The following is a 27,852-nucleotide window of genomic DNA, read 5'->3' as shown; positions in this document are numbered from 1 at the left end:
ACAAGTTCCTTTCCAGGAGAATTGTTTGTTAGTTGCATTCATTTGTAAGCTGACAAAATGAGTCTTACACAGTACACTTGTGAAGGTTCATGACTCAAGTCTGTGTAAGTCCAGGGGCTCCCAGTACTTCTTAAGAGCTATTCCTCATGCTATTTATTTTTAGCTTATTTTAACTTTAAAAAATTTCCAGTTGACATTTATGCTTATTTATGGGTAGAGTGTGTAGTTTTTTTAAAAGACTTTTGGACCTTTTATGGGATAGAGTATGTAGTTTTTTTAAGAAAAGACCTTTGGTTCAAAGACCCAGAACCAAGACGCCCCTCCCCTACTTTTGTAACAGTGTACTCACAGATGCGTTGCAGTGGCCATGTGGCTTAGGATGGTACTCCTAGAAAGAGTGAAACTCTTTGTTCTAATCATGCTGCAGACTTGCTGTGTGGCCCTAGTTAAATGCCTTAGTCTGTTTTGTTTTGCCCCAGAATCATAGGTCCTTGGTGCCTGTACCTCATCACTTGCTCTTTACTCATATTAAAGACACACCACCCTGACTCGATTCACTAGAGTGTCCCACTGGGAGGCTCCACGTGCCCTCTGTGTGTGCACGCTCCCATGTGGCGTGGCTTTCAGAGGCTGACAGGTACAGCAGAAGAAAAGGCTTGTGTTCCTGTGAAGCTGGGCTTGAATGCAGTGCATAATGGTTTCTTTGATGAGGTGACAGTATTCATATATTGCGTACTTACTGTATGTCCTGCACTGTGATAGGTGCTAGGGACACATTGTGCATAAGTTAGGACCCATGCTTGCGAAGCTTGCAGTTTGACATGAGGCAGATGGTCAGGTAAACAGATGGTCACCGAGAATGAGAACAAACCTGCTCCAGGCAGAAGGAAGAGGTGTGAGATCCCTTTTGTGAAAGCAAAAAAAGACAACCTCATGGTACCTTCAAGGAGCATCCTGCACGTGACTGCCAGGCAGGGTTTGTAGGTAGGTGTGACAGAGTGTGAAAACAGAGAGGGCATGGGCCAGAAAGAAGGGCCCTGGGAACTTTACTGAGGGGTCTGGGCCTTTATCTTGGCTAGGGAGTCACGAGGGTGTCAAGCAGAGGAGTGTAGTGGAACTTGGCATTTTAGAAAGTTTGTAGTTGGGTACAGTGCACTCATGTTTGCTCACATACAGAGTTAAGTGAGCTAAGTTGAAGGTGTTTGATGTGTTTAAGAATGAAAATTGAGAACTCACTGGTTTACTTGTTTGCTATTTGTAATGGGCTTTATTCTTTAAAAAATTTTAATTAGCAAAGAAAATCTAGATAGTTTGGAAAGAACAAAATGCAATAATTTACAATGTTATATTGAAGATAACATAATTGGATTATAAAGATACTGAATGCTCTTTATTTTTCTTTCGTGGTGGTGCTGGGGATGGAATCCAGGATCTCTCTCTTGCTGGGCAAGCATTCTCCAACTGAGCCATACCCCGAGTCCCGAATAATTACTCTCATGTAGGATCTTCTGTATATTGCTGCCCCAGTAGCCCAGGGACTAACGCATCCCCATTATGTTTGCAGGAGCGACAGAAACAGCTAGAGAGCCTTGGGATATCGCTTCAGTCTTCAGGAATCAAAGTTGGGGATGATAAGTGCTTCCTGGTTAATCTGAACGCTGACCCTGCTCTGAATGAACTTCTGGTGTACTACTTAAAGGTGAGGTGATGTGGCTGCACACTCTGTAATGCTGCACGGTACTTTCAAACTTGGGGAAGCACACTCATTCAGAAAACAGAGTTAGCACGTGGTTTTTATTTGAATAAACCAGAACGTAGAACAGTCTTGAGGTTCTGTGATCAGTTTCCCTTTTTAGTCTTTGAGTGATGTCATTCAACCTAGTCATATAAAAATGTATTTTGGTATTATTTTCAACAAGTTAAATAGCTTACCTAATGTTATTGATAACTTACATGAGGGAATGATTGTAAAGGATTGTAAAGTTTGTTTATTTATTGTCTTTTTGAGACCGGGTCTCGCTGTGCAGTTCAGGCTGACCTTGAGCTCACTTTGTAGCCCAGGCTGGTCTCAACCCCCAACGATCCTCCTGCCTCAGCCTCCTGAGTGCTGGGATTACAAGCATGAGCCATCACGCCCAGCTAGGAGTGTAAAGTTTAAAAGATGACTTTTAAGATCAAATGATTCCTTTAGTCACTGGATGAAGGTGACTGGTTTATATGAAGCTTTTTGTGAACATTTTTGTCAGGTCATGAGAAGAAATGTTTAAAGAAAGTAAAATTCTTAGGACCACTTACTAGGGAATTTATTTTTCCAGTGACTCTTAGAAAAATAAAAAAATTTGAATTTATTATCTGTAAGGAAAGAGAGAGATCACTTAGAAACTGAGAGGGCCAGAGTATGGAACAGAAAAAAAGACAAATATTGATGTGTTAGTCAGTTTTTCTTTGCTGTGACAAAATAATGAGAAAAGAGAGGGTTATTAAAGGTTATTTTTAAAGGAGGAAGGTTTACTTTGGCTCACGGCTTCAGGGTCCTCAGTCCACGGTCACTTGGCCCTGTTGCTGCTGGGGTAGTGGTGAGGCAGAACATCAGAGCAGACGGGACAGAGAGAGAAATAGAGAGGGGTCTCATATCCCCGTCAGAGGTGCCCCATGACCTGCTTCGTCCACCCAGAACCCTCCTCCTCAAGGCTCCACCACCAGCTGGGGACTGAGGGCTCAGTATGTAGACACTTGGACATTGCAGAACCATTGCATACCATAACATTGGTATACACTGAAAGTTGTAAATCATGGGACATGTTAGACAAGACAACTTTAGGAAAAGCTCACATCTTGAGATACCACAAAAATTATGAGGAGGACTCCCAATTGCCTTTGTCAAACCCAGAGCATAAGTTAGTGTTGTCATGGACTTTATTAGGATGTAGTTTCTTTCCTCCTTGTGTAGGTGGGATTAATGAATGTAACTAGGAATGTAAAGCAGATGAGCTGATTAGGTTGGAAATAGCTTTAAAAACAGCAAATCATGTGATTTCATTTATAAAAAGGCTCATGTTGGTTGGTTCCCCACTATTTATTTGAAGATAACTTTGAACAATTGCTGTGTCATTTTGATAAGCTCCAGTTGTTAATAAGTATCTTATCCCATGCTTGGTTATGTTGTGAGCTGAAATGAATCTGACACATGCCATGATCTGTGCATATCTCAGGCACTGTAGTACTGGGGTAGCAGCACTGCGGAAGGAGGCGGGCGGCCTGTGTGGCAAATACATGCTCAAGGCCTTTGCCCCTTCTCCCCTTCCATCTACAGGTTCTTCCTTTGCAAACACATGGAAGTTACTCTTAACTACTGTGGTGGGTTAATATGGTTAATATGTGGAATCACTTCGTAAGCAAACACTTCACATGGGTTTTCCACATCCCACTTTCATTTGATACTCCGTGGTCCCTCACACAAATAGTAACCTTGTCTGTTAAAAAGGATGCATTATTGTGCTTCTGACCAGCACTGGCAGCTTTTTGACCTGGAGAGTCAGCAGTACACATTCGCATTAGAATGGCACTTAACTCTGCTGCCCTTTTTGTTTCCCAGTCCTAGGAATTTTTTTCTTTCTGATACGATGAACTTCAAGTTGGAATACACAGACACACAAACAAGAAAAAACCCTGACTCATATCTGTTCCTTCGCTAAAAACTTGAACAAAGAAACCATTCAGAGATTTTTGGAGGAGTCAGAACATTTCTGGTCATTTGTGTGGAGGTGTCTGGTTCCATTTCAGACTGTGTGGTCAGCCCTGTGTGGCCAGTGTTGGAGGCAGTGTCAGTGCCTTGACTGCCCAAGCCATCCCCACAACAAGGCCATATTCATGACCAAGCACATTCAAACGGGTGGTCTCAGTCCCAGAACAGTTTTCGCTTCAGTAAAGTGACACCCTGATGTGGGATGGTGGAATTTGGAGACTGCGCTTTTTTCTTTCTCTGCCTTGAGCTTCTCGAGTCAGTTGAAATGCTGGACATGTAACTCCTCACTTCTTCAGACAACTTTAGCGCCCCCATCTGTAGGGAAGTCAGATTAAACATCCCTGGAGTTCCTTCTGATTCCAAGTTGCACTGCCTCTTGTTCTTTCAGAACAGAATCTTCCTGTGTCTTTTCTGGAACAGTTCCTGCTAGTACACTTTAGGGTCCTCATACCCCGCCCTTAGGAGGAGACTGAGATTAACTTTATCTCGTTTTCCTTGCTTTGTGTCTTCCCAGCATCAGATACTCTTTAGATCATCCCCTTGAGCAATTTTGTCTTTTCCTCATCAGTATTTGTGTAGTATTGCTTAGAGTATAAGACAAAAAGCGTACTGACCTGAACATCAAGCACTAAGGCTTTGGCAGAATGGAGCTTTTTGATGTCAGAGTTTCAGACTCCAGTGTGTTGTCATCCTAAATAGATTATATCCTCAAATGACAAATTTAAATTGTCGCTTAAAATGTAAATTCTAAGATTTATTTCTTCAGTGCCCAACTATGAAAGGGTACTCAGTGTATTTGGTGAAAAAAATGAAAATTTTCTTCTGGAACTTAGATGGAACCAATGCTCAGTATATTTAGTGAAGGAAGGAGATTCGTTTTCTAGAATTTAGATTAGACTTTCGTCTGTCCGAATTAGTGTCTTGCCCGATGACGTATACTCCATTCTGTCGGCACGTTGAGCACTCACCGTGTGTTGTGTACTGTGCCGGTGGTGCCAGATGCAAGAGTCGTGCATAGGCTGCTACCCAAGTAAGGGCACAGAGCGTTTGTGCAAGTGGGTCGCAGTACTTACTGAGCCACACGTGCCCTCGGGGTTCAGAGAAGAGAGGAGCTGGTGTGTGGCAGGGGAGGATCCTTCCACGCCAGATGAAGTTAGATGTAGCTGTTGGAAGAAACCGCAAGGACTGGGGCAAGAGCCTTGTAGGGAGAGAAGCAGAGCCAGAGGGCAGCAGTCTGGAAGGGGTGGCCCCAGCCTAGGGACCGACTCCAGGACTTCCTGCCGCATCACTGTCCTTCCCCCAGGACAGGAAAGACCCCATGGCACGGTTAGTGCTCTGCCCTACAGTTGTTCAGAGCAGGAAGAGAAAAGCAGCCTACGTAAGACTGTGGCGTTGACACCACTGGCATAGTACACAATACATGGTGTATGTGTGTGAGAGAGAGACAGACAGACAGACAGACAGACAAAGCCCAGTATATTGGACATCTAATCTCTGACTCAGGCTTCTTAGAAAGAAAAAGAAAAGAAAAACAAGGGGGTCGAGAAACACTCGCCAGTTTCTGTCAACATTTAATCACATTTAATCAGGTAGTCAGAGGTTGGGGTACATACATGCAGTATGCTCCATCAAGGATAGGTGAGTTACCTGCCAAAAAGTGGGGCTAGAGGTGAGTAGTTGGGGGTCCGAGGCCAGAGAACTTAATCTATAGTATGTCTTCTGTGAGGTCAGGGTGCACAATGAGATTCATAAAATTACTTGAGTCATTTCAAACCCTTACATGTCAGTTGCTTTTATCTTTGTAGTTGACTCATTCTGATTGAGGTAAGTGACGTCCAGCTGAAGAAACTGGTTTCCAGACCATATTTTTGGTACATCATCAACACATGGCTCATTCTCTGAGAGCAGTATGAAATATTTGGAGTCATGATTGTAATAGAATATGAGGATTATGTTATAGATGTGAATATAAAATAATTTTAAACTTAAAAGGCATAACTCAGCTGTGTTATTCTTTATAAAGAAATGTAACTTATAGATTGAATTTCAGAGAAAGCTTCCATTTGCCTTAAAAATCTTTAATAGATTGGTGTAACAGGGCTCAGTGCAGGTGATTTTAGTTTGTGCACATGTGAAAATACAATATCACGAGCAGATTTGATTCTGTCTTAGGAGCATACATTGATAGGGTCAGCGAACTCCCAAGACATCCAGCTGTGTGGAATGGGAATTCTTCCTGAACATTGCATTATAGACATCACCTCGGACGGCCAGGTTGTGCTGACTCCTCAAAAGAACACCAGGTAATGTACTGGAGTTGTCTTCACATCAGAATAATTTGTAAGAAGGAGAAAATACTCTGGTGGTAGGTGGCCTCACTTAAGACATCCAGGTCCATGCCAGGCCCTTCTGTTTAACTTCAGTAACTCCTCTCTGTGTCACCTTCCCGTGGCCTCGTTTAGGCCTCCCCCGGTCTGATCAGAGCCCCTGGCAACACTCTGAGCTGCTGCTTGGTTCACTCACGCACAGCTGGCGGGCTTCCTTCTGTGTCTGTCAGAGTCCCTCACACCTGCCTGGTAGCCCCTGCTTCTCGGCACCCGCCTTCCTTTGGCCTGCCCACTCAGTTTGCCCTTCAGGCTTCCTTACCGTTGTTAATGTCCTTGGGGGGTTCCCTGTTTCCTGCTACTTCCTGATGGCATCCGAAGCCATCTGGCCGAAACACAGGTCTCACACCGTCTCACTGGGACACCTGACAGCTCCTCAGTGCGAGGAGTAAACCCAGTTTGTTCACCATGCTAAGTTCCTGGTAATCTTTGGTTGCAGGACATTAGCATGAGGTTTTCAAAACTTTTAATTTTTATTTGAAAGGTTGAATGTTATCTTTGGCAACAAATGCTGCTGGTTGTTTTCCTTAAAGTGACAGACTCACTGTCACCTCTTATACTTAGTGCTGTAAACATTTTAGGGAACTCAGTGAAGAAGTAAATACTATGAATATTAAAATTCACCAAGGGCACGTTTGACGTTGGGGAATTATAATCATTTTGTTTCCCCTGGGAACTAGACTGTTGTAGTACTGGAAAATTAAGGCAGAAGACGGGAAGATCATCATTCACGGCTTTCCTCTTCTGTCCACAGAACATTTGTGAATGGGTCCTCTGTGTCCAGCCCCACACAGCTGCACCACGGGGACAGGATCTTATGGGGAAATAACCATTTCTTCAGGTATGACGCTGTACGGTCCTCAGAGGGGAAATGTTTTTGAAGATTGTGCTCTGAAATAGAAGGATACATTTTAAAAAGTAAACTTCATAAAAATTATGAATTTTGTGTGTATATATGTTTGTTATTTGCATGTTTTTATATATTTGTTTACTACGTAAGTGTACTGAACCCTAGGAATATAGGGATGGTACACTCAGGAGAAATTCTTACTGTATTTTATTTTATTTTGGTCTTTTTGAGACAGGGTCTTGCTATGCAGTTCAGGCTGGCCTTGAGCTCGCTTTGCAGCCTAGGCTGGTCTTGAACTTGCAGTGATCCTCTAGCCTCAGCCTCCTGAGTGCTGGGATTACAGGCATGTGCCATCAAGCCCAGCTTAATTTCTCCTTTTTATTTCCCACTGGAAGATGGGTATTTTGCCATCTAATATAATGCTATATTAATTTTTTCTGGCATGCTTATTTTTTATTTGTATGTATGTATACATATTTATGGATATGGATATATATATATACACATACATATATATGCATGCATTTTTGCTTAAAAATAATGGTGGTCATCATTTTCTTAAGCATGAAATCAGGTTAGTCTTTCCTTTAGGAATGCTTTCAGCTGCAAGTAACAGCATCCTTGACAGTGATGGCATAAACAGATCAGTGCTTTCTCTGACAGAACAAGGAATCTGAAGGGAGATGGTTGTTAGTGTTGAGTGGCCCTCTCAGAAATGTCCTGGCTGTCACCTGGTATTGTCATGGTGCTCCCTGTGTTCTCACAGTGGCTGTGTCCTTCCTGCCATGAGCATGGTGTTCAACTCCAGGAAGCAGAGGAGCTGCAGGAGCAATGCAGCATGGCTGGCCTCTTCTCAGAGCTCAGCAGTCATCACTCACATCACATCTGCCTCCTAGCTGCCCAGGAGGCTGGGAAGGGCAGGGTTTTACCCAGGGCTGCACAGGAACTGTTCCCCAGACAGACTGGTGTCATTGGGAGGGACAGTCAGGCAGGAGACTGTGTAGCATTAATGTCCCAGCATCTTCTTTCCATCACTAGCCAGTGTGCCTCAGCTGTCACACTGACTTTTCTTGTCAATAATAGAGACCCTTGCTTGTGGGCCAGCTGATACTGTATTTTGCTTCTGAGAAAAGGGTAGATGGGTACAAAGATGGTGGACAGTTGTTCTCCTTCCCAAAGTAAATCAAGTATACATTGCTGGGCTTAGTCTTCAAAACCTTCGTGGTTTGGGTTAAGTTGACTTTCAACTCCGTCACTCAACTCATGCTGTACAGATTCTGTGTATTGTGCCGTTTGACTCTGAAGTGCTCCAGAGAAGGAGCATTTCTGTTTTCACATCTCTTCCCACACTATTCCCTTTGCCTTGCGTTCAGCCTATCCGGTGAGGCTCAGCATGGGTGGTTTCCTACTTTACCCTTCCTTTACCATCACCCTGAAGGAGCCTCAGCTTTTCTTCCCACCCAGCTCCTAACAGTCAGGTGGGCTGTGTCACATTTTCCATTGTAATTATTTGTGTATGTCTGAGCGTTTCACTTCGAGTACTGGAGTATAAATACCCTGAAAACAGCAGCTACCCTGTACTTCATAGTATTCCTTTGGCATCTAGCAAATGTCAGTGTTTAAGAAATGGAATGAAAGTACTGATCTTGATTTAAAAAAAAAATCATTTTGTGCACTCTAAGACTAAATTTGCCCAAAAAGAGGAAGAAAGCAGAACGAGATGATGAGGAGCAGGATCCCTCCCTGAAGAACGACAGCAGTTCTGAGCAGCTGGATGTGGATGGCGACTCCTCCAGCGAGGTGTCCAGTGAGATTAACTTCAATTTTGAGTATGCGCAGATGGAGGTGACCATGAAGGCTTTGGGCAGTAACGGTGAGCAAGTCTACCGTGCGTGGTGGCATCTTCTCAAGGTGATAGAATGGAAGATGTTTACAATGAGACCTTTTTAAGTGTTGGTGTAAAAAGAGTCTTTATATTGCTGATCTTGGGATTCTTTTTTTCTGTAATGAACTCTATTCTTTTGTGTGTCTAGTTATGATGATTGTATTTATAAAAACATTCTTTTTCGTCTTCATGTACAATCAGATAACTGCAGAGTTTGTTTTCATTTGTAGAATTTCTCAGATTTGAAGCCCCTGGCTTACTGTTACTATAACAGGATTTCTGGAGTGTTCATCTTTTGGGTGGTGGTAGGACACAGAAGAACTGGTTTTTCTTTATGAAAAATAGTATAGAATCTATCTAGCTGACAATATGTGGCAGTATAAGTAATTGGTAGTGGGGAAAGCTATTACAGATTGTCTTCCGTGGTATTTGGTGGTGTTAACTGAAACGACAGACAATAGAACAGTGTAGAATAGTATGTGAAGTGCTTTGTACCTTTTGTTCATTATCTTTTCTACAAAACCATGTTCAGATCCAATGCAGTCGATACTCAACAGCCTGGAACAGCAGCATGAAGAAGAGAAGCGATCTGCACTTGAGCGCCAGAGGCTCATGTACGAGCATGAGCTGGAGCAGCTCCGACGAAGGCTGTCTCCTGAGAAGCAGAACTGTCGCAGTGTGGACAGGTTCTCTCTGCACTCGCCCAGTGCCCAGCAGCGCCTGCGACAGTGGGCAGAGGAGAGGTAGGGGGAGCTGGTGTCACCACAGCAACCACCCTGGGAGGAGGGGACACTTTGTCATTACTTGTGAAAGTTTTACAGTGCGAAGAACCATTTTGCATTGTTATTTACCGTTTTTGAATGGAGAATTGCCAGTTTATATCCCTTTCTTTAAAACTGCCCATGTTAGGTGCTGCTCCATTTTCAGTTTATACAGATTTTGGATTTGAATAAAGAAGTATATTTTATCATTATATTATGCTTTAGGTTCTGAAGCTTGGGTAGATGCTTTTTAAAAAAGGAAAACAAGTTGATTGTCTGGACTGCTTAGCTCAGGTAGGTAAAGCATGATGCGAGGTGAGGTGCAGGTTGCAAGTTTGACCTCTGTGTGGGCTAATTAGCAGTGCACTGTAATCCTTATTCCCTAGGTGCAGACTGTCCGTCGCTAACCTCTTGCTATTCAGAGTCCGGTCTGCAGATAGCTAGCGTCCCTGTTGGTTGGAGATTGCTAGAAATGTAGTTCCTAGTTCCCACTCCAGACTTAGAGAGTCAGGGTCTTGAGTTTATCCAGACCGCGGGGTGATGCACAGACACAGTTAGGTCTGTGAAGTGCTGCCCTCGTCTCCAGCCAGCTTGCCACCCAGGTGTGCCCGTGCTTGGAGCCCGGATACAAGCGTATGCGTGGTCGGTGCCAGTAATATGTTTCCTGCCTGCGGAAGACACTAGTACGGCTTGGTTTGCAGCTTGGCGGTGCCATGTCATGACTGTGTAGTTTTCTAAGTGCTGCTTGGTGTGTTCCCTCCTCCTCACCTCCATCCTTCCTTTTCTTTCTTCCTTCCTTTTTTTTTTTAAAGAGAAGCAACATTGAATAACAGCCTGATGAGGTTGAGGGAACAAATTGTTAAGGCCAATCTGTTGGTGAGAGAAGCTAATTACATCGCAGAGGAACTGGATAAAAGAACTGAATATAAAGTGACCCTCCAGATTCCAGCCTCCAGCCTGGATGCCAACAGAAAGGTGAGACAGCCGTTCAGTGGCACCACAGAGATGCCCAGGGATGAGGTGGCTGCAGGTATCACGGTGTGATAGGGACGTAGGAACACACTCTGCCTCGCCTGGCCCTGCCAGTTCACTCCGCTGTCTGCACTGTTTTTCAGAGGTCTGTCCTGATCAGTCTTCCCAGGGTGGTTCTCCCCTTCATTTTGTTACCACTCCACAACTCCTTTCCCACCAGTCAGACATTCATTTACTTACACTGTGTTATTTCCAACCTTTGGGGCCAGGGAGATAGCTCAACAGCACAGTGCCTGCCTGGCAAGCACGAGTCCTGAGTTCAATGCCCGGAACCTGCCCTCCCCCCAAAAAATTCAGTATTTTCAACTTGCTGATAGAAAGTTTAGTAAAATTTTGTGAGCAATCCCTGCTGCAGTATTCTATCCTTGACATTCAGTCATGTTCATCCTTCACCTAGGATGTAGTTGTTGGAAGCTTAAGTAGAATTTCCTGTTTGGGTGAGTCTGGGGCAGTCCGTGTGTTCTATTTCTCCCACGGTGTTTACCAGAGCTTTGATCAGCCCATCTCAGATGTTCTGTTTTGATAGTGAGGATCACATCTTCTTTTGCTTATGACATCACAACGTGAAGGTCACTATTTTGCAGAGTGGATATTTGGCAAGTATGGTACTGCCTTGAACGTGATGTCATCATTACTATACTGATAATTGTCTTTTGATGAATACTTTGTGTAGTGTGAAAGATTTTACTGACATAAAAGTTTATTTTATTTATTAGTACTTGAAGGGCAAAGTCTAGGTACAATGGGGTGCACACACCAGAAATGAGAGGCAAGTCCTGCGCACACAGGGTAGGGCTCAGCTTCTTCTAGAAGGCAGAGAAGTACAAGATGTTTCATCCTGGAATGTTTGACTTGAAAAGGCAGAGCTTTGAGCATTTTTCCTGTTACGCCTGACTGTAGCCCTTTTTGCTGTATCTCGTTGTGAGCTTTATTTAGAAGGAGCGCCTAGAAGTGGCCCATCACCTTGGGTTCTCCGTCCTCCTGCCTACCGCTCATGCATTCCTCAGGGCCGCTTCTGTTACTGGGGAGATGTGGAGCACTGCTGGCGTGGACAGCTACTCGTTCACGCTACTTTCCCTGCTTTATACAGATAGGCATTTCTAGACCCCAGCCGTGGTCCCCTGACCAGCATTCTCCCCTGGGAAGGCCAGTACCCAGTGATCACTAATGGGACTTTTGTACCTGTTCACTGGCTGACTGGAGGGAAGGTAGAGGACCTTCGTAGTGTAGGTGAAAGCATTGCAGTTGTTGCCAAGAATTACTAAAGCTTTGTTTTACTACATAAATTTTGTTTCTTTGGAAATGATTATAGGCAAGATGCTAATAAAATATCAGTGTATTCCACAGTTTATTTGTTTTTATTTTCTTTTCTACTTTATAATTTTAAAAAGTCCTATGAAATTTTTACATTGAAAATACTTTACTTTTGCTGGTATGGTGGTACATGCTACTCAGGAGGGAGGGGCAGGAGGATTATGAGTTCAAGGGTAGTCTATACAGCTTAGCAAGCCTCTGTCTTAAATTAAAAAGTGCTGGGAGATAGTTTAATGTGAATGCCCTGGACTCAATCCCAAGTACTACAAAAACAAAGAAACAAACAAAACCCTGTGCTTTTATAAGCTAAAAATACTTCAGTGCATACTGCTCTTTGAGGTAAGATCCCCATGATGTCTCTGCATTCAGTACATTCACAGTGTTATGCACCCAGCAGCTGTGTCCAGTTCTCCGTTTTAATAACAAATGCAAACCACGTACACTTGGGAACAGGTATCACGTGTTGCTCACAAATGAGTCAGTGAGACATTTTCATAGTTTGCTTTTTTAAGCATTTCCTAGTTATTCTTTTAAGTTTACTCTTTTAAGCATCAAACTACTATCTATTCAAATAAAAAGTAAAAACTCAGCCTTTTGAAAGTAAAAGATAGTTTCCAGACTGAGTTTCTGGCATCTCAGTAAATTTCGCTTGCCTTTCAGTATGCATGACTCTTTAGCTGCTGAAGTTCTGTGGTTAAACTATGATGGCTTGAATAAAACATTTTCATTTCAACTTCCTGTAAGATATAGTATCTAGTATTTGAGGCTTTAAATTTAAGTTTATATCTAACTGCAGTCAAAATATAGAAGTAAATTGATACTTAGCCTTAAGTTAATACTGACGTCTTAAACTGTGATTCCAGTTGGATGTAAAGGCATGCTACAGCTCACTGGATCTCTTTGTCAACCTTAGCCTGGTGTGGTGAGCCTTGACTGGTGGGTCCAGACACTCAATGCTGTGTCCCACACAGTTCTCTCCCCGTGTCTTGCAGCGGGGCTCTTTGCTCAGTGAGCCTGCAATCCAGGTGAGAAGAAAAGGCAAAGGGAAGCAGATCTGGTCTCTGGAGAAATTGGACAACAGGCTGCTGGACATGCGAGACCTTTACCAGGAGTGGAAGGAGTGTGAGGAAGACACCCCGGTGAGATGCGGGCGACCCCCACTGTATCCTGGGCAGTCAAAGGGAGCTCACCTGCCCCTCTCAGGGGAAACCGTTCCTTTTCCCAAAGTTGGTGGACTATCCTATAGTACAACTTTTTAAATCCTCTAAACAGTTTAAGAATTTTAATAACCTACACTTCTGGTGTCTTTTTGTCCCAGTTTCTAGCAGATCCTCCCCTTTCTATTAGGCCTGCAGGTGTCTGTGTCCTGTGCTGCTCTGGAGGTCTCTTTAGGACAGAGCTCGGACTTAGCATCCCTCTTCCCACCCTCAACACTGAGCCTTGCAGATAATAAACCTATAGTTCCCGCTGTTCAAATTGAATCTCGCTGGTACCTTAATATTTGCACTATTAGGAACATTTATTTAAAAGAAGTTTTAACCCTAGAGTAGGTGCCATAGATCTTTTTGCTAATACTTGCTCCTTAATTTGAAGATTATTTTATTTAAGTCAGACATGTGTACTTGTACATATTTAAAATAGAAAGATGGGGGCTGGGGACTTAGCGGCACAGCGCCTGCCTGGCAAGCGCAAGGTCGTGAGTTCGATTCCCAGTACCGGAAAAAAAAAAAAGAAAGATGTATCATGTATTTTCAGTACTGCAGGTCCTGCTTCCACATAGTTATTTACATAGCTTTTTATTTTGTAAAAGTATTTATTTTTCTAAATTGCCATCAGTGAAATTGTCATCAATTTATAGTTAGATCTACTTTTGCTTAAAATTTTAAAATGCTCTTTGATATTTTGCTCCAATTTCAACTTAGAATTAAAACAACAAGAACAAATACAAATGCTAGCTGCTCTCCTAAGGGGCTAGTCCTCATTTGTAGCGGTGTACCCAAAGATTTGGTAGGAGCAGTAAGGCTGGTGTGGTGATCTCTTTCCTAAAAGAGAAGAGAACCTCTGTACCCTGACCACTTTCAGGCAGTATATGTTGTTTCTCCATTTTTGTGGCAAGAGTTCCACATGCAGTGGAAGTGATAAAGTATGGGGATTGTTATTGGGATTTCTTTCTTGTAGCTGAAGGACACTGACCACCATTCAAAACATTGTGTGTGTGTGTGTGTGTGTGTGTGTGTGTGTGTGTGTGTGTGTGAATAGTACAATACAGTGCTGTGTTTGAGGAAGAACTTTATTTTAAGCCTGGGGTGGTGGTGCACACCTGTAATCCCAGCACTCAGGAGGCTGAAGCAGGAGAATCGCCATGAATTCAAGGCCAGCCTGAGCTACATAGTGAGTTCAAGGCCAGCCAGCACTACAAAGTGAGACTCTGCCTTAAAAAACAAAACAAAATAAAATGAACTTTAATACTCTAAGAAATGCAGGACTCACAGTGATGAAAGTTAAGTTTAATGACTTCATTAGAGTATATCCAAAAGCAGTAGGTTGAATGCATTTATTTTCTGTGGTTTTTGAAGTTGTATGCCCTGTCTTTCAGCTAACCCGATCTTATTTCAAGCGTGCCGACCCGTTCTATGATGAGGAAGAAAATCACAGTCTTATTGGGGTGGCCAATGTCTTCCTCGAGTCCCTTTTCTATGACGCGAAGTTACAGTATGCTGTCCCGATCGTCAACCAGAAGGGAGAGGTTGGCGTTCTCTTTGTGCCTCACTTCCTGTGGGGAGTGGTTCTGGGAATAGGAGGGTGGCAGTGGGATGCTGTTGTTACTATTTTTCTTATTAGCAATGACAAATGGTATGTTTTTGTGTTAAGGGTGTCTTGTTTCCATAGGGCTTTATGGTGTTTATTGCTGGTACTCTGAGGGCAAGCAGCTGTTAGAAACTAATAACTGAAGAGCCAGGTGTGGTGGCGCACACCTGTAGTCCCAGCACTTGGGAGGCTGAGGCAGGAGGGTTACCATGAGTTTGAAGCCATCATGGACTCCATAGTGAGTTCAAGGCCAGCTTACACTATTTAGGGAGACCCTGTCTCAGAAAACCAAAAAATAAAGCTAATACCTAATAGCTTGGCCCTAACACAAAAGCGAAATTCTCTCAGGGTGAAAACCATAACCAGAAACAAGTGTCTTCTCTGCCCCATTGCTCCAGGTGGCAGGCCGGCTGCATGTGGAGGTGATGCGAATCAGCGGTGCTGTCGGGGAAAGGATTGCAGGAGGTGATGACCCTGCAGAGGTCCTCTGTGAGAAGGAGACCCAGGAGAACAGACTGGTCTGCATGGTGAGTCCCAGGTTCCTTAAGAAAGTAGCCCAAGTGAGGCTGTTCTTAAAAGGTGTGGTTGTCTAGATCAGAATTCTTAAGTTCTTTTTCAGATTTTGAAAATATCTGTCTCCAAATAAGTCTTGGAGTGCTTAGTATCCTGAGGACTATATTTTGTCACGTGTCCAGGGCACTGGTTGAGTACTTCCAGTAGCTTCCTGTGAGGCTTGGGACGAGTCAGTCTTTTCTCTGGGCCGTTCAGCTCCCCACGCATTGGAGCTCATCTGCATTGCTCGGTGAGGAGCCCAGACTTCCTGCACCAGTTTTCCCTCTTGCTGGAGGTTCTGAGTCCTGCCAGAGAGGGAGATGTAGCCCAGCCCGGTCCTACCCCAAGCTCTGCTGTAGTCATTCTTCAGTTTCCCTGTGTTTTCTCTGCTCTTCTTCACCCAGCTGCCTTTGCTTGTGCTGTTAGTGCGGACCAGCCCCTCACCCCTTTCCCCTCGCCCCTCACCCCTAGCTGTGGGCTCACCCACAAGTGCCCGTCATGCCTGTGTTAAGAATCACCGGCTGGATGGCATTCCAGTGCTGGGGGTGCAAGATGGGTATAGCCAGGCTCCTGCTGTCCACTCTGCACAGCTGGCACAAAGCTTTAGGGGACACAGGGTGAACGAAAGACTGCAGTGTTGTGTGACCCAGCTGCTCTGGTAGAGAAGGTGCCGTTGGTCCTGGATCATAGAGGAGAGGCTGCTAATCCAGGCAGCAGGCTGGGAGGAAGATTTCTGGGAGCCTGAGGGAGAGGGGTTGGGTCTCTCCCACCTGTCTCCGGGTGCTGAGTCTTTCAAGGGTAATTGTGGGCTCGATGGGCTCCTGCCCTCTCTGGCCTAGTTACCACAGCAGTGGGGGTAAGGACCTGTGGCTGGCCAGCACTGCCATTGGTTCAGAAGCTTGGCAGGAAGCAGTTAAAAAGCTTTTGATGACAAGAAATGAGCAAGGGGCCAGCCTGTGCTGTTGAAAGGAGGCCAGTGAAATGCAAGTGAAGAGTCCTTAACCCGTCCTAGGTCCAGTCCTGGCTGAGCTCAGTGCATGTGTCTGGAGCCAAAGCTGAGGGGTTGGAGGGAGTCAGCTACATTAGCTGAAGAGGAGGGGAGCTACTACCTGTAGAGGCGGGCTCCTTCCCGTGGGTCTCTGTCTGCCACGTGACTTCAGTAAGTTCAGGATGAGGGGAGAAGTCTAACTCACTGAGAGGTTCATCCTTACTGCATTGTACTAGAGTTTAGAACCTCTCCCTTGAGGTGTTAATAATATGTGATTGTTGGAGAGGGACACATGGGCTTGATGAATCCGTGTGGCCCATTGCAGATGATGGGCTAGTAAATGTGACTTTGAAAGATCACCTTTTGCCATCAGATAATTAGTCAGTCAGTCAGTCTTTCTCTCTTCCTGTCACCGTCTCTCCTCCTCTCCCTCTCTCCTTCCCTCTTCCTCAGTCTTTTTCCCTCTTCCCTTCCCTCCCTGTGATAGAAACTCGGTTTAGATTGTTGCCTGTTATTTCTCAGTCTTAGGAAATTTATCTGTTGTCACTGAAAGAAAGTAGTAGTATAATGTGAAAAACAACCTCCCTTGTAGATATTCTGGTTCATTCTACACGTTTCCTGTGCTAGACCTGGAATCAGTCATTTCTCCAAGGAGCCTGATTGCTTTCAAGGGGAAGCACTTTTTAGACACTGTGCTCTCCCATGTAAAAAAGGCAAGGGCAAAGCCTTTTGTATAAAAAAAGACAAGGGCAAACAAACTGCGACAGTAAACCGAGTATTGGTGGGAAAATGAGAGACATCAACTGGGAATTAAGATATCACTGACCAGTAAAAGAAGTCTGGATTTATTTTTTCTTATAAAAATATGCACATAGTAATATTTTTGCTGACATTAAGTAAAATCAGTGTATTTCCAAGTCCCAAATGACACTGATGCCTGCTGCCATCTCTTGGCTCCTGTCTTAAACAGCTCCAAGTTGCAGGCTGTGGTATTCTGACACCTTGTGGTGGTTTTTATTTTTGTACACAGAAACTTAAAGAAAAGCCTAAACAACCCATACTCTGAAAATCTAAATATTCCTCCTTCCTGGTATTCTTCTTTCTTAGTTATTTCAACCTTAAAATTGAGATTAATTTCTGTAGGAAAAAATGGCTTCCAGATCTTCCAGGTCTTGCTGTCACTTATTTTCTTTCTTTTCATTGGTGTGATCAGTCTCACCCAGTGTAGTAGGTAGCTATTAATATTCCCATTTCTCCTAGGAGAAAGCTAAGTCCAAGAAAACTAAGAATTTATTTGTACCAGAATACAAGCTAATAAGCACCAGATATTTTTGTTTAATCTGTGTTACTCTAAAATCTTGTAATCTTCCTACGTACCTCATTGTCTTACCTTAAAGGTTATAGTAAACATTTTAAAGTGAAAAATGATGGCTTTTTAAAAAATCATGTAATGTTAATTGCAGAATATTGACTGTTCACTTTGATTTGGAGGAATAAAATGTGTCAGCTAATCTCTCTCATAGCCTGTCAAGGAATCACTCTCTCTTATTTCAGACTTGCTGGCATCACAGGGAAAAATGGGGTTCCTATGTGTAGGTGACCCGTTCTATACCTGGTGTGGAGGAAATCTGCGTGGTGTGATTTGCTGTGTCCTCATTAATACTTCCTGAAATGTTAAGGCTACATTTGTGGTGGCTGAGTGTGAACTTATGCCATATATTCAACTTTTTTTTTCATTAAATTTATTTACTAGATGTGGAGTGGATCGTACAACAAACAGAAAGTGACCAGATAGAGAATGTATTGTATGTATGACTAATGCAAGATCAGAAAAATCAGCTTAGTCAATTATCAGATCAGAATTTAGTTTTGCTTAGTTAATATTGGGGTTTAGCTTCCTTCACAGTTGGAGAAGTTTTAGACTATTATAACTTACCACAAAAACTACAAATTGAAAATTATCTCAAAGCTGAGTATGGTGGCACATGCCTATGCTCTCATTTTCTTGGGAAGTTGAGGCAGGAGGATCACAAGTTTGGGCCCAGTATGGGTAACTTAGTGAGAACCTGTATCAGAACAAAAACAAACAAACAGACATGAAAAAGAAGGCTTGGAGATACAGTGCAGTGAAGCCCTGGGTTCAATCCCCAGTACAACAAATAACAACAAAAGATACACAAAATACAACCAGCTCGATGCTGCCACTGAAAGAAATCTTAATGGTTGGTGTGAAATCTGTTACAGATATTTTTCTGGGGGCATTTGGGTCTGATGCAGTGCATGTTTCTCACTGCACTTTGTTATTGCGGAGCTCTCCAGTCCTGCAGCCCAGAACCTACTTCCTTTGATGGCTTTATCACCCAGGCTACAGAGGGAAGGCGTTGAGTAAATGTTGGTGCAGAGTGGTAAACTTTGCCACCTTCACTTCTGTCCTAGTTACTTCATTGTTGCTGGGACAAAATACCTGATGCCTGGAACCTAACAGGAGAGATTTACCTGGGCTCACAGTTCAGTGCTGGCATGGTCAGTGGCATCGTGGAAGGAGTAAACCACAACAGCTTCCCTCCGTGCTGCCCTCCAGGCCTTCTGTTTGCACATGCTCAGTGCCTTCAGAGTTCTGCAGAAAACACTGTAGCGTGCAACAGTTTCTGCTTGGGAACCGGGTTCCTCTTTATGCTTTAGGGGTGGGGTGGGGTAGTTGTGCTGTTTTGTTCTGTTTTTTTGAGAAAGGATATCACTGTGTAGCCCACACTGGCCTGGAAGTTGCAGTGCTCAGCCTGCTATGTGTTCGCACTTACAGGTGTGCACCACCACTCCCAGCTCCCCTTTCTACTTTAAAATGCCAGGTATTTTCCTTCCCTGAATATCTGTTGCTTTTTGGCACATGCATTGCTTTAGTTCTTATTATACTTAACAATTTTGTTCTGAAGACTTAGCCATGGTAGCCAGATTGTATCATTGAATGCTGTTGATGTTCGAGAAAGTTGTTCTTCTGAAGTGATGATGATACTCATTATGTTTTATTTATTTTTTAAATTAAAAATTTTTTTTTGTACCGGGAATCAAACTCAGGACCTTGTGCTTGCCAGGCAGGTGCTGTGCTGCTGAGCTGCATCCTTGGCTTTATTATGTGTTAAGAGCTTAGAACTTAAATGCACTTTCTCATCCTCTAAGTGCTTTACAACATCCCTTTCATTATCAAGTCATTGTCCCCTGTATCAGGCCTCTCACTGAAGAGCAGAGTCCTGGTCACCATTTCAGATGCAGGAATACAGTCCTAGAGTGAACGGGATGTGGCCACCATAAACCAGCACTTAGTGCTGTAGTCAGGACAGGAAGCCCTGCCTCTGATGCAAAGGGCTCCTTGGAACTTTCTAATTAAAACACAGAGCCTTCTTTTCCTTTCAGGTTAAGATACTCCAAGCCACGGGGCTGCCCCAGCATCTGTCCCACTTCGTGTTCTGCAAATACAGCTTCTGGGATCAGCAGGAGCCGGTGATGGTGGCACCAGAAGTGGACACCTCTTCCTCCTCACCCATCAGCAAGGAACCGCACTGCATGGTTGTCTTCGATCACTGCAGTGTGAGTTTGTTTTCTAGTCTAGGTCAAGGTTTAAATTGCTCATGTGTAAAGGAAACCAAAAATAACACGTATTTCTTTGAATAATTGTGCCAGTATGTGCCTGGAGCAGAGTTTCTTAGGGTGGAGATAGAGTCAAAAACTAAAGTGTCAGTGCAATAATTCATCCATAATCAAAGGTAACTTTTGTGTTAAAAGTAAGGGAAAAGATAAGTCACTTTGTTGGCTGGTGTGGTGGCACACGCCTGTAAACCCAGCACTTGGGAGGTTGAGGAGGGAGGATTGCTGTGAGTTCAAGGCCAGCCTGGGCTACAAAGTGAGTTCAAGACCAGCCTGAGCTACATGGCAAGACCCTGTCTCAACACGTCCTCCCCCCGCCCCCCCAAAAAAAATCCCAAAAAAACCCCGCTTTATCCAGTATTTTGTTACTGTTTCCTTTGGCCCTTACCCATTACATTTAATGATGGTGCTCTTATCAGCTGAAGAAACCATTCACAAAGATCAGTTTGCTTAAAGTAGTTAGTCACTTTACCTGTGCTTAGTAACCAGAGCAGAGCCTGGGCTGGCAGGTTCCAAAGTCTTTTTTGCTGTTTTACCATTGAGTAAGATTTCGTTCTCATTTGTTTGAAACCGAGAAATATTTCTAGCGCATTATAGATGGACAGAGAGAGTGGGTGAGGATACTATTAGAGGTGGGAAATTCCATGACTTCATTAATAAAATAACCCTAATTGCAAAATGCTGTCATATAGAGATGGACAGGTGGGAGAAATGTTTTTAATTAGCTAATCTTTTGCACTGGTCTATCTGCTTTGTCTTCTGTTATGACAGTTCACGTCTTAAAAACTAATCATTTTTACAACATACTACCACCACCTTATTACATGTACAGTAATAACTTTTATGTTGACATGTTATTATAATAATGCTTAATGAACTTATACTTTTAAAAATAGTTCCCAAGGGCTGGGGATATAGCTCAGCAACACAGCCACCTGCCTGGCAAGCACAAGGTCCTGAGTTTGATTTCCTGTACCAAAAAAACCCCCCAAACTCCCAAAATGTTGCCAACGAAATAGACTATATTGCTGGCCTTACATACTGCACTTTCAAAGTGAAAAGTTTAAAGTTGATAGAGTTACAGGGGTACCTTGAGTACAAACTTAATTCTGTCGACAGTTTTGGTTTCAAACTGAATTGGACAAGAACTAAATTAAATTCAGTGGTTAGATTCAATGGTGATCTTAAGGAAAAGTTTGATTTTTTTTGGTCTAATTCGTTTTGCAGCCAGAATCATGGAAAAAATTAAGATCAGGAACCAAGGCACCACTTATCTTTAAAGGAAGAACCTTAGACCATCTGAGCATTCCTTATGGGTTTTAGGTGACAGCTTTGTACTGTAACAAAAATATTCTGTTTTCTATTTCTCTTCTCCATGATAGAATTAAACACATGATGTCTGGTGTAAGTAATCATACTATTACCAGAAAGTGTTTGCTATTTTGTAATTACCTGTTGTGTTTTCAGGAGTTTTCTGTTAACATCACTGAAGACTTTATTGAGCACCTTTCAGAAGGGGCTTTGGCAATTGAAGTATATGGACATAAGATGAATGATCCTCGGAGAAACCCAGCCCTATGGGATTTGGGAATCATCCAAGCAAAAACACGGAGTCTTCGGGACAGGTGACTTTTAGATACTTGTTGGATTATATTTATAATTAAAAAATATATATATACAGATTCCTACTGCCATTTTTAAGTAAAGGTTACCGTTTCCTGAGCAATACCAGGTCTCAGGAATGGATGGTGTCTCCAGGGTATTAATCTCATAGCTAAACTTCCCTAGTAGAGTAAACTTCGAAAGTGTTGAAAGTGAAGTATGTAGCTATGTAATAAGAAACAGAAACAGACTGGGCATTGGGGTGCATGCCTGTAATTCTAGTGCTCTGGGAAGCTGAGGCAGGATGATCATAAATTTGAGCCAAGCTCACACAGTTTAGCAAGACACTGTCTCAAAAATAAAAATAAAAATAAGAATGAAAATAAAGGAGAGTAGAGATGTAGCTCAGTGCGAAGGCCCTGGGTATAATCCCCAGTATGGCCAAAAAAAAAAAAAAAAAAAAAAAGAGTGGGGAGAAAGGTGGACAGAGACCTTTGGTAGCATTTATATTCACCTGCCTGTGGCTTACAGTGCCTTGTGAGTGGTGTCAGTGGTGGAAGGAGGTGGGCTGGTTTGGTGACTTAACATGGAGCGAGTGAAATAGAAGATGTTTTTACTTTCATCTATTTATAGATGAGGACCAGATTTTCTTTTTCTTTTTCTGCATTTAGAAAGTTTTAGCAAATCCTAAATTAGGAGGTGAGATTTTTGTCTTGATTCTCTTAGTGGTCTGAGAAAAGATGTTTGTGAAGTTGCTGAAGTGTACGGCGCTCCCTTTCTCTCTCTACAGAAAGATAATCCCTGCACGCAATTCTGTACCTCTGATTAGAATGTTCCAATTTTTGAGTAACTAGTTTGAAATGGATTTGTCATTGTATCTTTCTGAACAAAATAAAAGAAGCCATCTCTAGTTCTGATATTAACTTAAACTTCGCTTTTCATTATATTTCTGCCAGTATGTGCATTGAATTACAGCCCATTCCCCTGAGTGACTCTGATTGGAGGTCATTTTCATTGCTAAGTTTCATATGCCAGACCCTGAGTGCCTGTACTGAAACAAAAATGTATGATTTCCTAAGCATTACAACCGTTTCCTAGGTGGAGTGAAGTTACCAGGAAGTTGGAATTCTGGGTTCAGATCTTGGAACAGAATGAGAATGGTGAATACTGCCCCGTAGAAGTGATTCCTGCAAAGGATGTCCCCACAGGAGGCATCTTCCAACTCCGGCAGGTAACAAGATTGCCAGTGTTCGTATTAAATCTTTGGCACCTTAAGGCTTACTACAGGATTTTTTTTGGCCTGTGCTTCAAATTGAACCCAGTGGTTCATGCGTACAAGCCAAGTGCTCTACTACAGTGCTCCTCCCTCACCCCTTAATATTGGGTTCTTTTCTAAACAGAAGTATTGCTGACTAGCCAAGTCCATTCTTACATTAAGTTCTAAGATTTGTCAGGAGTAGCTTTTTTTGAAGGTTGTGTATCTTTATCAGGTTGCTGGAAAAAATCATCCAAGGTCTGGACAGGTTTTTTCCTACACAGATGGCAAGGATAAAGACCTTGCGGCTGGAATAGAGCTCCTCGGAGAATGTGTAGAAGGAGCGGGGAAGCAGGAGAACACTATTACAGAAGCTTGTGGCCCTGAGTTGAGAAGCCCTTGAATGCTGGGCTCACCTGAGTCTAGTGTTTGAAAATTGGTATATTTTATTTTTGAACATGAAAGTAGCAGAGGGCAGCTGATTAGGCTTAATCATGTGGAATTGCGGTAGGCAGCAAATGGTAAAATATCAGCAGTCACAAGAAGTTCACTGCAGTAGTTGAAGTAGACTTTTTAAAGCTTTTCTATGGAACAGAAATCCATTCCCAACCCTTGCTTTCCTTCTTGTCACTCTTCATGTCCCAGATCTTACCTCCCTGTGCAAATTGCACCCTTCACACCTTCACAGTAAGTCATTTTCTGGATTAAGCGAAATAAAGGTAGCCAATTGAAATAATGTTTTAGACTATTTAAATATTTTCTGAGGGATTTTTTTTTTCCACAAACTTTCTGCTGCATAGTTCTTGGGAAATATGAAAAAGACATCTGTATCTCATCCATTGAAATGTAGCTTGATAGGATCAGTGACCACCTAAGTAGATGTTCCTGATCATGCCGGGCTCTTGGGAGGTAAAACTGCTGGAAGAGGGCAAGAGTAATTGACTTGAAATTGAATAGTCAAATTGTATTTTTCAAATGCTATTTTCTCTTCCTAAAATTTATAAATCCAGTTTGAAGCCAGTAATTTGGGATACTGGGAATTCTCATTTATAATGTTCCTTCTTTGTACATATATATACGGTTACACAGGATCTATTCTGAAAACATGCTTAAGTAGAAACAGCTTCTTTCTGGTCAGTTCATTTTGCAGTTTAGGTGAAAATAATGTTTAATCCAAAGTAGCGGCACCCTTTATTTCTAACTTGGATTGCTTCCTGTTTAAAAGTACATTACACTACACTGACTCTGGTCGTCTGCTCTTTTTTTTTCAGTCTTTTTGAGACAGGGTCTTGCTATGCAGTTTAGGCTGGCCTTGAACTCACTTTGTAGCCCAGGCTGGTTTGGAACTTGCAACGATGCTCCTGCCTCAGCCTCCTGAGTACTGGGATTATAGGGGTGTGCCAGCATGCCCGGCCATAACTAGTTTTCTTGACTACTTTTGAATTTGTATTTTAGTACTTAACGTTTATAAAATACAATGAGATGTTTCCAGTGTTAGGTGTTTTTCTCAATGTGAGCCTGTAGGGGTCTCTCTAAACCAAATTTTTAGAAATCAAGAAAGTGATTTTAAGACTCTTGGTCCAGGGGCAGTCCCGGCGAGTTCAAGTTGAAGTGAAGTCTGTGCAGGAATCCGGGACTTTACCGCTAATTGAAGAATGCATCCTGTCTGTTGGCATTGGCTGTGTGAAAGTGAGGCCAGTCAGGCCCCTCAAGATGCATGAGAACTTCCATGTAAGTCTCTGTGCGTCTTCCATGCTGTTGAAAGACAAAGCCAGACCAGAGAGTCCTTTGGGAGCTGTCAGAACACTCCCTTCCATAAACAGTTCTTCCAGCATTTCTGTATTTCCTTGGATGTCATTCGTAGCGCAGTGCCCAGCGTGGAGTCACTGTACCAGACTCACTGGCTTTGCCCTGCACGTGGCAGGCAGAGGGTTAAAGCTTCTCAACCTGCACAAATTCCCCAGTGCCTTTGAGTGATTACTTCCCAGCACCACCCAGCCCAAAGCAGAAACCCCCCACGGGCTTGTAAAGACTGTTTGCCAGCAGGTGTCTGATTTCCCCTGGTGAGTGGGACTCTAAGCCCAGCAGGGAGAGCATTGTACTGGCTGCAGAAAAGGTCAGACAGTGCTCTTCACTTTTCTCTGAGAAGCTCATGGTTTTACTCTACTTCCTGAGGACTGCAAAGCTCAAGAGTTGGGTGGGGGGAAGTGGGAGGGGACAGAATATCTTAATTAAATTAAGCATATAAACTCTGGAGGCAGGATTCAGATTGTATAGGTTGGCCTGATTATTGGATAAATAATAATTTTGGTTCTACATGATGTAATCTTTCCTTTAGGAGGAAGAGGAGGACATGGACAGCTACCAGGTAATTGAGCACCTGTTAATCTCATCAAATCAGCTTGATTAAAGTACATAATTACACATTCCAGGATCTTGCTGTACTGTTACTTAATAATTAAGCAATTTTGATTCAAATAGTGCTTTCTCTTAAAGTAAAACAGAATGGAGAACAATGAGTATTGTTTCTTAGGCCAGGAAGGAGGGTGTGTTAGGGGTAGAACATCCCCATGGTGGGTGTCCTTTCCACCCAGGCTCCCTATAGAGCCATCTCCCCTGCTGCTCATCCTTGAGTGGAGCCGCGCATCCAGACCTGGGTTCAGCTGCCTCGCCCAGAGCATGTGTCAAGCCCCCTGTGCTTTCCATATGTGAAGCCAGCTCCCCGCAAACACCCATTGTCTGGAGTTACCCAGGGTTTTTGTGAGTTTTACCTTTTCCCTTTCTTTTCCTGATCTGCCAGATTTTGTTTATGTCTGTGAAGTTTCATCTTGTTAGTCATCATTCAGGACTGTCCAAGCTCTGCGGAGCCTGATTATGTCATCCAGTGTAGTCACTCTCCTGGTTTTGCATCACTGTAATTTGATAGAAAAGTCTGCCTTCCTACAAGTCACTGATAAAGACATTGTATCAGATGGGGTTAAACGCAGAGTTGTATGGCACAAGAAGAGAGACTTCTTTCAAGCTGACATTATTCCATTAATCACTGCTCTCTGGATGTGGTATTTGAGTCCTCTGTGATTTCACCCAAGTAGATGCATTACACGTTCCTCCATCTTGTCCACAAGAATGTCATAGGCTATTTAGTTAAGTGCCCTAGTGAAATCCAGACACTCGACATCTGCAACATTCCACTGACCTACCCAGTCTCGTAACCTCATTACAAAAGGAAATGAGGTAAGATCGGCCCGCTTGCAGGTGTTGACTGGTAGAGTTGTTAGTCTGTGGATAATAACCCCTCCTCTTGCTCTCATCCCCAGCCCCCCAAAATACACAAAAAATAAGGGAGAGAAGTATTGACATGTTGTTGTCTTCAGGAGCCTCATGGGTCACATAGGAGCAGGAGTTAAGAGCTTTGAAGGGTTCTTTTGGTGGTTCTGAGGTATATAAATCAGAAGACTATTGAGTATGGCTTGTGAGCTCCACCCAGCAAAGAGAACAGGGAGAAGATCTTCATTGTGAGTGCTTGCAGTTCTATCCCTGAGTCATTGGAAATGGCTGAGTACCCAGAATACTCTTTGAAAAATGTGCCACTCTAGAAAGTAGTGCTTTAACTTCTGAGTGTTTCTGTTCTGAATTATGGTAGGGTCATCTGGCAGTGCTAGTAAGGAAATGACTGTGTAATGCTTAGGTATGAGAAGATAAGACAGAGCAGCATCAGTTTCAGATGTACCTTCTTGACCTTATACTGAATATGGTTTCCCTTATTTCTACTAGGATCGGGATTTAGAGAGACTACGTAGAAAATGGCTGAATGCGTTAACAAAACGTCAGGAATACTTGGATCAGCAACTACAGAAGCTTGTCAGCAAACCCGGTAGGAAGAGCAGGTTACACACCTTCCTCCTCCCTCCCAAGTCAGTGAACAGCTGACGCCATCTGGGGCCATTTAAGTGAAGAGCCAGATGGATGTGTCAGCAGTGGACATGGCAGCCTTTTCAGAGAAACTTTACCCTGTCAGAATAATGTTTTATGTGGCCCCCGTCTCCCAGCAAAGAGAGAATATAGTGGAGAAGGCCGGTGTTGCCCTTCAGGATACCCTGAAGAAGTGCAGACGTGACCTGTCCGAGGGTTGTGACTCTGGCCGAATGGCCTGTACAGCACTGCCTTAGCGCCAGTCCTGTCTTGCTGCTGGCCATGTCACCATCCAGGAGCCGAGATAGGGCAGATCCAGCAGGGCTCCCAGATCTCACACCCGCTCCCGATGTTCTAGATAAATCGGAGGACGATGCTGATCGGGAGGCACAGCTCCTGGAAATGCGGCTGACCCTGACCGAGGAGAGGAACGCCGGGATGGTCCCCTCCGCAGGCAGCGGCATCCCTGGCGCTCCGGCAGAATGGTAGGATGCGCAGCGCAGGGCAGAGTGTGCTCTGGGCCCCTGCTTCCCACTTGAGGTTTTGGGTGCTGCAGTCAGTGGAAGTAGTCAGGATGATATGTGAGGACAGGGTTGTTTGAACTTAAGGAACTGTTAAATTATTTTCCTGAGTTGAATAACTATGATCTAAAACTGTTTTATTAAATAACATATTTATTGGCCAAAGTAATTACACTTCTTGAGAACTGAAATCAATATTTAGTAGCACTGCATCTGGTATTAAAAAGAGCTGGTATGGTAATTAGTGGAACCGTTCATTTCTGTACAGGAATGCATGGTCACAAGAGGGGCGTATCCCCACCAGGTTTTGGTTTTGGTGCTGGCTTGAACTTGCCTGTCAGCAAATGTTCAGTGCCACTTCATAGAAATTCAGAATAGCAAGATAAACCGCACGGAGCCTAAGCCCAGAAGTGTATCATTTACCGAGAAAGGGAGTTGGGGTAGGGGTCCACTCTGAACAGTGAGTGGGTCCTCTAAGGCTAAGTTGGAGTGTCGGGCCTATGGGGCAGCAGTTACGGTTCAGTCTCAGAGCATCTTTACTGTTAAATCATTGGGACGCCGTGCCCCAGGCTGTGGCCCGACCTGTAGCAGCCCCGAGGGTACT

General features: G+C 43.4%; 1 protein-coding gene across 1 annotated transcript in view; it reads left to right on the top strand.

The window, feature by feature from the left end:
- Positions 1–27,852, top strand: part of Kif13b (kinesin family member 13B) — a gene marked incomplete in the record, with an annotated part of 157,582 nt that overhangs the window by 82,554 nt on the left and 47,176 nt on the right. Inside the window, 16 exon segments of the mRNA XM_013514371.1 lie at positions 1,565–1,699; positions 5,918–6,048; positions 6,884–6,970; positions 8,662–8,852; positions 9,397–9,607; positions 10,438–10,600; positions 12,964–13,110; positions 14,568–14,717; positions 15,178–15,306; positions 19,728–19,901; positions 21,426–21,583; positions 22,659–22,791; positions 24,400–24,546; positions 25,154–25,183; positions 26,590–26,689; positions 27,086–27,212. Coding sequence (XP_013369825.1) covers positions 1,565–1,699; positions 5,918–6,048; positions 6,884–6,970; positions 8,662–8,852; positions 9,397–9,607; positions 10,438–10,600; positions 12,964–13,110; positions 14,568–14,717; positions 15,178–15,306; positions 19,728–19,901; positions 21,426–21,583; positions 22,659–22,791; positions 24,400–24,546; positions 25,154–25,183; positions 26,590–26,689; positions 27,086–27,212 — 2,213 coding nt within the window.

Source organism: Chinchilla lanigera, unplaced genomic scaffold, assembly GCF_000276665.1.
Source record: "Chinchilla lanigera isolate Chin_1 unplaced genomic scaffold, ChiLan1.0 scaffold00002, whole genome shotgun sequence".
Taxonomy (NCBI): Eukaryota; Metazoa; Chordata; class Mammalia; order Rodentia; family Chinchillidae; genus Chinchilla; species Chinchilla lanigera.
This window is presented reverse-complemented; position numbering and strand designations above follow the sequence as displayed.